The 10,410-nt window shown below is 36.1% G+C and overlaps 1 protein-coding gene across 1 annotated transcript; it reads right to left on the bottom strand.

Annotated features, from left to right (window-relative positions):
- Positions 1-905: 905 nt before the first annotated feature.
- On the bottom strand, positions 906-9,595 carry LOC130717831 (phosphoenolpyruvate carboxylase 4-like). The gene is made up of 20 exons (XM_057568208.1): positions 9,335-9,595; positions 8,963-9,126; positions 8,508-8,622; positions 8,167-8,244; positions 8,007-8,075; positions 7,780-7,858; positions 7,588-7,664; positions 7,416-7,511; positions 6,921-7,059; positions 6,198-6,302; positions 5,913-5,980; positions 5,565-5,837; positions 4,758-4,883; positions 4,585-4,686; positions 4,368-4,514; positions 3,739-3,837; positions 3,329-3,417; positions 2,876-3,002; positions 2,533-2,739; positions 906-1,928 (listed from the first exon to the last, which is right to left on the bottom strand). Exons 1-20 carry the CDS (start codon positions 9,488-9,490, stop codon positions 1,104-1,106), a joined length of 3,141 nt encoding a protein of 1,046 aa, XP_057424191.1. The 5' UTR covers positions 9,491-9,595; the 3' UTR covers positions 906-1,103.
- Positions 9,596-10,410: the final 815 nt, after the last annotated feature.

The following is a 10,410-nucleotide window of genomic DNA, read 5'->3' as shown; positions in this document are numbered from 1 at the left end:
CTAATTACCATATTTAAAGTTAAAACTTCGAACCCTAAAAAGTTACACAGCTGAATGAAAATGTAGTTTTGAGTTGAGAGTAGTTTCTCCGTCTTAAAAACACAAGGCACTTTTTTTCTATCTTACATCTGAACTATATAGTGGAGACAATGGGCCACAAATTTTGTTTTTAATGTTGATGAGCTAAGAACTGAAAGCCTAGGATCAGAAATTGTCATCACTATGAGATGACAGGAGCCCATCACCATCAAGTTTGTGATGATCATATTGCACTAACATTTAAAGTAAGGCAATTGGAGCTGGTTGAGTATATGTTGGGTCTAGTTGAGGTTCCAAGTTGAACTGAATCCAATGGAGGCCACATAGAACTTGAGGACTCAGAATCAACTTAATGCAGGGTTTTCTTGATTATGCATTATGCTATAAGAGACGTAATAACTTGGTGCAGTTGGATCCCAAACTTTCAATGCTGAACTCAGAGAACTAATTGTATTTATTTTTGTACTAATAGAGCCATTTGTATAATTCTATACTATATTACATTGTACAGTTAAACCAAAATTGAGGGAAACAGAAAGCTCAACAGAAGTTCTAGGCGCATCAGGAGAAAGTGAAAGAAACATAATGAAAGCAACATCTGATGAAGTAATCATTGGTGAAGAATTTATTGAATGAAAAATCATGAGTACTACTAGATTTTTCAGTATTGAAAAGATGACTACATTGAAACTTTCAAATTTGATCATTACATTATTGAAAATAGGAATAATCATTTGAGTTGAAATCTAGTTCCTTGCTGAATAGTGTTGGCCCCATTTCCATTTGATTGTCCACAGAAATTATCATTTCTCACCCCAGAAATATGTTTAGAAAATATTCTTCAGAGTAAGAAGTAGGAGCCAAAATGCAGAAAAAAACAGAATTTTCCATCACAATCTTATATTACAATAACCTTCTAAGTTCATAACAAACAATTCAGGCATTCACTTGTCTATGTCAGTCTTTCCTTAACAAACCAAATCTAAAGCAAGGATAGGGAAACGGGTGAACAAAGTTGAATTGCTTAAAGGGTATATGTACATTATTTTCCTTGAAAAGTAAACTCAACCTGTATTCTTCATCCCTGCAGCAATCCCATTTATGGTGATAAGCAAAGCATCTCTGATTTTAAGGTTGTCATCGTCCCGTCTCAACCTCTTGAGAATCTCCACCTGCAACATGTTCATAGGATTGAGGAAGGGAAGTCTATTCTCAATTAGCCTCCTCAAGCTCCTATTATTCTGCTGAAGTTTCTCATGCCCACTAATCACCAGAACAAACTTCTCAGCTGTCATGAGCTCACTTCTCAGCTCATGGCCAAGCTCTTGCCTCTTCTCTGACACAAGAACTTCATCATAATGCTTAGCTATAGGAATGTCAGCTTTCCCCAAAACCATCTCAATAAGGTCCATTGTACTTTGAAAGAAAGGCCATTCTTTGTACATGGCTTTCAGCTCTTCAGTGTGGCCTTTCTCACAAGCACCTTTCAAACCTGCTCCGACTCCAAGCCAAGCTGGAAGAACAAATCTGGTTTGAGTCCATGCAAATAGCCAAGGGATAGCGCGAAGGTTCCCAATCCCGGTTGAGCTCTTCCTTCTTGCAGGGCGGCTACCAATGTTAAGGAAGCCGAGTTCTGCTTCGGGTGTGGCTTCGTGGAAGTAGGAAAGGAATTCTGGATTTTCATAGACAACATTGCGATAACATTCGCAACTGATCTTTGAGATCTCTTCCATGAGATTACGCCATTTTATTTCTCGAGGTGGGATAGGTGGACGGAGGGTTGCAAGTAGCACTGCTGTGGTGTATATTTCAAGTTGTCTAACAGAAATCTGTGGCAGCCCGAACTTGGCCTCTACCATCTCTCCCTGCTCAGTAGACCGAAGAGTTCCCTGCAATGTACCGCGAAAAAGATAAATTTGTGTGTTCAAATGTCCTATCAGATAGCAGCTTCAGATGTAAAACCAACTCCTTAAGACAAGTGATAACATGGACTAAATTAAACTAACATCCAATTAATAGTTGAGCATAATTTTGATGTGCAAGTGAATAATAAAAAAGAGATTTCAGGTGCTTTACTAGCCTTGAAGTTGTTAAGATTACTGGATGTTCACCAAAATTCAACCTAGACAATTTCACTGTTGAGTGTTGAAGCAGCCTATCAGAGATCAAACTTATTCCTTACGACTAGTAATCACATCACCTAAAATCCAATTCATAGTCGAGCATACAACTTGAATTTAATGCAAAAATAAGTAAGAAATTTCAGATGCTCAAATAGCCTGAAGGTTGTGTAAGATTACTGAATATTTTCCAAAATTCAACCAAGATAGTTGCATGGTTAACAACTCAAAGTCAAAAAAACACGAAATAAAGGTTACATTAACCATTAATCACCATCAGTCCAACAATAGTGCAGATGCTACATCATTTCCTTATGATCATGAGGAATTAAAGTCTTTGAATCAACTAAAAATGTTATGATGCATAACCTACCATCACAGACCCAGGTGGTTGGGACTGAATAGCCAGATAAGTTGGGCCACCACCTCGACCAATACTGCCTCCACGGCCGTGGAACAGTGTAACCTTTATACCATAATCATTGCAAGCAGCTACAACATCCTCCTGAGCTTTGTAAAGCTCCCAAGCAGCAGTGAAGCGGCCAGCATCTTTACCAGAATCGGAATATCCAACCATAACCTGCATATTTAAATTTGTAATTCTATGGGCTTAGTCCCTCCCAATAACCAAAAAAAAAATTTGTAATTCTATCACATGAATTTCACATAATATCCATATCGTTAAATGAAATAAATCTCTCTGATTAAAAAGGTACCTCTTGATGCCCATTATGGTTCTTAATGATGTGTTCATGGTACCAGTCTATTGATAGTAGTTTTCGGATAACTGAACCAGCTTCTCTCAAGTCCTTCACGGTTTCAAATAGAGGGACCACCCGCAACCTATTGTAAACATGTCAGTGAAAGTTAAGCATTCTAACCAGACTGAAACAGTTGTGATTACCTCCGAGATTTTTGAGATATCCAGGAAAATACCACAAACACTTCATAGATTATCACATTTTCTTCTTATCCAGCACCTTAACTTTGGAGTTTTGACCCAGTAAAAATAGTGAATGACTACAAGGTATTCTCGCACAAATATTTTATATGATCAGGCTATTACAGCAATTTCATCCCCACAACTGAATTTTCAAACATTTTTTAAAAAAATATCTCATGGTTTATTTTAACCAGAACAGTATAAACAGCTAGGGTTCCATACTTACGTCCCACCAGGACATGCTCTTCCCGACTCCCCAATAGCAGCAAGTAGTGCGTCTTTCTGTAAAAGCTCTACTGCAAGGACATCACTTGCCTAATAATCAAGTAAAAGTTCATTATCCTCAGGTGAATACCAAATTCAACTCTTCTAACACAATATAGCTGTAAAGTTAAAATGCAAATAACATATTAGAAAACAAAATTTATCAAAACCATCTTGACAGACTATAGGGAAAGGGACTTTCCACACAAAATAAAATGCTAAGTATAAAGAGAAAAATGAAGGACCTGAAGATTGTCAAAGCATGTATTTTTAATGCCATAAAGGCCAAGTGAGACTGGAATCTACAATTGGTAATTTGGTATTGCACAAATTGTATGCATAATTTGTAAGAGTAGCAGCAATGAATCATACATTTGATGCCATAGAGATCACGTAGGCTCCAAGTGAATCACTCCCTAGCTCAGCAGCAATTCGGAATGTATCCAAGACTTCTTTAACATCAGCTGGAACCTAATGAAGAAAAAAATCAAGATACAAATCAGAAACACTCAGCAATGTTAAACAGAAAACTATTAAATGATCACAAGTAGTTGAATAGTTGGACGTATTAGATCATTAAGAATTGGAAAAATATAGGTGGTTTTGATCTGTTGACTGGTCTAAATGTTATGAAAGAATTGATAAGTGAATGGAAGGGATAATTAACCATAGATAAGTAACAAATAAATAAAGCAAAAGCAACTTCTCTTTTGAGTTAATTATTTAATCCTGATAAAATAATAATTGTTGTATCTTGGTTGCATTTTTAAAATAGCCTTAGGTTTTTTTCTTTTGGATATAACTAGGATATCAAAATTAGATATTTGAGTCATAGATAGAACATCAAAAAATATACATTTATTTAAGGTATCAATAAAAAAGGATTGGAATGAGCATGATATCAACTTCTTTCCCTTTATAAAATACAAACAGTAACTCTATTATCCCACGAGATATACAGTTTGTTAAACGGTATACTAAAAACTCTTAAACCACCTCACCTCTATACTAACAGGCACTAGTGGCCTCTTCCCTTTCAGCTCTCTTGTTAAGAAGTCTAGTTTCTTTTCTTCATCCCATTCACTGTAAGTACCCATATCCAAATAGCTTGTAATTGCATCAAGTGTTTCTGAATGTCTCCCAGATTCCTGTCATACTGATAGTTTCAGGTCCCAGCTGATTACAGAAGCAATAACAAACATAAAATTTAAATCAGACCTGACGCAAGTCAAGCTTCATTAACACCATTCCGAAGGTAGCAACTCTACGTATCAGATCAGCAAGTCGACCATCAGCTAGCACCCCGGATCCACATGATTGCTGAAGGCATAGAGAGTTAAATAGCAAGTGTGGACAGCCATTCAGGGAAAAGAAAGAAGGAGAAAGAGTACCAAAGATTCATAACAGATGAGCAGAGGTTCCAGAAGCTGATCAGATGTCTCATAGTAATCCAAAGGATCATAATCACACAGAACATCCTCGAGAAGAAGTTCTAACCGTCTGCGACTTCTCTCAAGCTGGACACATGGAACAGAAGATGCATGCATCAATTATAATAACAATTTCAATTGAAAACTGTTAACTAACAGAGAAAAAAATGTTATTTCATATTCAGTAGATACTCAAATAACACAGACAAATCAATTCATCTAAACTAAAATCTAGAGGCATGGAGAAATCTCAAATCTATAAAATCAAGGACAAGCATGTAAGTATCTTACTACTAATCAATAAATAATACAAGCAATCCATATAGCTGTATTGACCGTAACATTCTTCAGTAATAATATCATTCTATAGTGGTTTTGGCCATTTGATTTTCCAAACTTACAATATTCTGTGATTTGGCGTGCATTTTGCAATTGAATTGAATTTATCCACTAAAAAATAGTCAAGCTGAATTGAATTCAATATGAAACTTTCAACATCATCACATGTACCCCAATCAGGAAATTATGCAATCTGTTATTTCATTTTCAAACTAGTGTCTAGTGGAAATCATTTGAAGCCTTTGCAGAGGATGCAAAAATGCCAAAAACTTATTAGGCGTATGTGAGGGTACTAAAGCCAATAATGTCAAAGAGACAATAACATGCATGTATAATTTATTTCTCTCACACAAACAACAAACGTTCAATACCAACACTAGTACAGTCAATTATAAAGTACCTATCGCTTCTTTAAATTTGTAACAATACCTTTGCTTTTACGTTCCCCAGGACAACTCTATAAGGAGCAATACCAGGAAGTTGAGGGAGTTGTGGCTCCAAGAGCTTCTGAAAACTGGACCTTCCTGTCTGGGACTCTGCAAACTGGACCTTCCTCTGAGCAAGTAATTGACTAGAGTTGAGAGAAGGAGGGGATGAAACTGCAGCTGAAGAAGCACTAGAATTTGCTGAGCCTGTTAGTGATAATCGAATATTGGGATTGCCACTTTTGAATGTAGTTGAACTTGAAGAAACCCCACCATCCTATAAATAAATAAAAAACATTATCTAGTATTCTATATAAAATTCAGAAGTTCCAGAATTGATGAACTGATCTACCTTGTCATTGAGTTGCATGTGATCAGGTCCAGGAATGTCTAGTCTAGGATGTTGAGATTCACCATTTTCTGCATGAAAGAATAAATCCAAGAAGGATATGAATTAAATAGCCCATCATTAACACGCAGGAGGGATTCCCAATATTTATATATCATGTAATCAGAAAGGTTGGAACAACAAAATAAAATGAAAATGTGAGATTCTAGAAAACAAAAATGATGGACATCGATGACATGGTATTCTCAAAACACTAGACAGAATAATTACTAAAACTATTATGTGTACCAGCAAAAGAGGGTAAATGAGCTCTAGCTGGAAGTTGTGTTGGAAGTGACAGACTTCTCTTCACGGACTGATTCCAATTTTCACGGCGATTCTCATGGTTAGCTTCTGTAAAGGAAGAACTGACCATCAACTCTTAGAAGTTGATTATAGAAGTATAAATATCAAACATATCTTCAAGTACTAGAAGAATAATTTCGGAAGAAATGTGAAGACCCATGCCATTACCAGATATTATCTACATTACAGTCTCAGTCATACCAAACTTTGAAATATTATCCACACAGCATACATCATTGCTTGAAACTAAAATATCAGAAAACACTCCCAGGAATATGTTATACAAAGTTCTTCAGTATCTACCACAGGCAGCTGGGGTCCATCTTATTAAATTAGATGAGATTTGACAATGGATTAGATGTAAGTGTATCCTTGTAAATTCTTAGTCCAAATTTTTGTGCTAATATTTTAGAAACAAACATGAACAAAAATAGTTAAGCTTTGAAGTGAAAATTAAGGGTTCTGCTCAAATGATATCAGGCAAATCAAAGTAAAAAGATTGAACTTCACTGATTCCAAAGCATGCATTCAGGTCTTTGTGAGCAAAAGAAATGTGATAATTTTGACAAATAGTGCTTGCAGGTCACATAATATAAAACAAAGGTGACAGCTATATCCATTGGCATCCGGTAGGATTTCACCAGATACAAAATTCAACTCACAAACCTTCTAGAATTTCATGTGCCAGTCTTAATAACCTATCACTGCACCGGTTCATGGATAGCTCAAATCGGAGGCTATCCACTTCCCGAATATAGAGGTCAACAGCCATCCATCTAGATAGAAGTGAAACATCTTTTGTGACCTGAGGAACAAAAGGAATAACACTTATAAAGAACTATTAAATATTTCAAGATTTACAGGACTAAAGCAAAATTAGTAGGATAAATGTTCTCCAACAAAAATTTGGCCAAAAGATTCTAGTAATATTTAAACTACAAATAACAGCTTCTAATATTTGAAACAGGAAGAAACATGCTGTCACCACCTCAAGAAAATTATTTATAAAATAATAGTTCATATAACTATTTGACATAATAATAGGCAGCTTATTTTTCCCATCTACATTTCTCTGTGTACAATAAGAATTAAAACTTCTCTTTACAGAAACACACATGACACTAGACAGTGTGCACTTGAATGGATATTAAAAAACCTCACCTTTGCTGTCACGTTTGGGTTTCCATCTCTATCACCTCCCATCCAAGATCCAAACTTGATGGGAGTGCAAGTCAATGGAAGTGGCCTACCAGTATGCTGCAACAGACGATAGATTTTATTTAAATCTTAAAAGAATCTTCAGCTAATTGACCACGAATTAAAGATGAAACACCTTCTTTAAAGCATTGCTGACTCGACGTAAATAATGAGGAACAGCTTTCCAGAGTGACTGCTCCACAATATTCAAACCTGGGAGAATTCAAAAATAAAACAAGCAGTTCTTATATGTCAGGATTATTACTATTTTCTTTCCATGAGAAATTAAGTACGCAAGAGCTGACATATATATTAACAAGCAGCTTACCGGATCTAGCTTCATCAACAGGAGTGGGTTTTTGGCGCCTAAGCTCATCTGTCTGCCATATTGAGGTTATCTCTCTGACCTACCAAACCAATATGATCTATGAGAATAGAAGAGAGGTTTTCAGAAAAAAGGAATCACACAGCCCATTTTGCAGTGAAAGAGATTATCTCCCATCCCCACATAGCACCGTGGCATTCTAGAATGAAAATACAGTTCAGCAATAGTACCAGGTCTTCAATCACCATTTCTCGATCTTCAGGGCTAAGATCAGGTCGATCGTTGTAATCCAAAAGATGCTACATGGAAGGGGGAAGTAGTCAGAGAAAAATGCTAATATGATATTTGAGGCAGAAAAATTCCATTTGAAACAAACAATAAAAAACTCACAGCAATTCTTATGTGTTTGAATTGTAAGGTACGACGATTAATTTGTGTGGGATGAGCTGTAAGAACAATTTCAACCTCCTGAATCAACAACAAAAAAATTGAAATTCAAAAAGTATAAGAAACTGGAACTGGATAACTGATTGAAACACCAGCAACATAAACATGACATTCCAAATTATTAAGAAAAGCTTTATCTACAAAGAAAATATCTAAGATTCAAGACTTCTAATCCTAGCCTGCTGATAGCATTCCACAACTTCCAATAATAGAAGGAAACATCAGAGTGATAATTGAATGTCACCTTCATCTATGATTCTCAGTCTATGTAGATAGACACATACCTGTTTGCAGACTGTATTATAAAGCTCATCTGGCGAAACGCCACCCTGAACCAGCTGGTTGAACACATCATCGCAAGACTTTGAAATTTGTGCCATATTCCCTCCTTTCCGAACCCTGCAAAAGCAGAGTTTCTGTTAAAGATTACCTTATCCTAGTTTGGATTAACTTCTCTTTTCTCATAAACAATTCTGACATCGAGAAGCTACTCACAAATCAATCACAATAAAAGCTTCTCCCCCACAATTATTTTTGGTTTTAGAATAAATTGTAGAACGATTTCCAAACATGCACCTAGTAGTAAATTGATTTTGAAGTTTGAACTACTTACCTATCTCCTCCAAAATTTCATTCCACCTTATGTTTTAACTTTCACAATTCTATGGTATCAAAGAACGACAGAAACTAATTATCAACTAATGATGAGAGGAGAGTAAAAGGCCAATTACTGTCTCACCTATGATGGGTTTCAGCTATACCCATCAAAGTAAGATAATGGCTGAAGGCACGAGCAAGGGTGAGAGCTTCTTCTAGTGTCATCTGTGATAACTCTGAAGCCAACTGCTTCTCAAGCAGCTCAGCCATGTTCACAATACCTGCCTGCCTCATATTACAAGCACTCTGCAGGCAAAAAAGAGAAACCTCACCTCAGTCTACTTCACTCAATAATTCTTATCATCCATTGAACTCACATAACATCACATGCATCATTCATCATGATTCATCACATGCATCATAAAACACCAAAGGCATAATATAATATAGTGAAAGTTGAAAGAAGAAGCAAAACAAGGAAGTGGGGTTTGAAGTAAAAACAAATTTGTACTACCTGAGCAAGGACTCGAATCCGTTCGAGCTTGTCAACGAAGGTGGTGCCAACTTCACGGTGGAGAATGTCGTTGAGGAGATTTCCCAGCAGCTTGCAGTCATCATCGAAGCTCTGGAAGGAGATTTCTTCAGCAATATCATCTGTGGTGTCTGTCATTGTAGCTGCAAGAAAAGCAAGCAAGCACTGTGTAGTGTTTTGTCTCACTCACTCACTCACTCAGATAGAGGAGGAAGAAAGAGAGGTGGAAAAATAAGAGTGTTTAAGGAAGAAGAGAAGATCCAAACAAATTGGTGGGGTGGGACCCAGAGGTGGAAAAAGGTGCAGTCAAACAAGTAACACGTGGCAGTCACGGCGGGAAGGGAAGGAAGTGCTCTTTGGAACTCTTAACGATTTTCTGACAACAACAATAATGCACACCACACCATGCTGGGAAAACTATGAGAGAAAAATGAAAGATATAAATAGTGTCCCCGAATGATAATGATAGTTTAAGTGGTAAGAGCTAGAGACATAAGGGTTGGATGTGGTGAATGATGAAGGGTTTCTGGTTCGAACCCGAAGGGAATAATTTACTAACGTTTCTAGCAACTAACATTTGTTTATAAAAAAAAACTAATACAATGAAAAAATGAGATTAAATTGAGATCCAAGAAAATTTTAGTGAAAATATACTAAAGTTGGTAAGTTGGTTTTTTCAATGAGTGTTAGTTGATGGTGTAAAACTCATTTAAGAAGAAAGAGATTGAAAGAAATGAGATAAATGATAATGATGTGTTATAAAATGAAAATGAGGGGTAGATGAAGAGTTATGAACTTATGAACTTGATTGGATCAATTGGTGTGAAATTGGTCTAACTAAGCAAATCAACCTAATTTTTAAACCGGTTTAAAGTTAATTACACCATGAAAAAAATAACACTCTGAAATGATATTTGGCATTTAATCAAGTAGTGATTACAAAAAGATGGGAAAGGATACAACTTAAATAACATCAAGGAATATTATATGCCAAAAGTATTTTGTTTTTCTTCCTTTTGTCAATTTCAAAAGTTTAATGAATTATTAGCAGCTAACTA

The sequence above is a fragment of the Lotus japonicus genome, chromosome 5 (genome assembly GCF_012489685.1).
Source record: "Lotus japonicus ecotype B-129 chromosome 5, LjGifu_v1.2".
Taxonomy (NCBI): Eukaryota; Viridiplantae; Streptophyta; class Magnoliopsida; order Fabales; family Fabaceae; genus Lotus; species Lotus japonicus.
The sequence above is the reverse complement of the archived record's forward strand: the minus strand, read 5'-3'. Positions and strand labels throughout refer to the sequence as shown.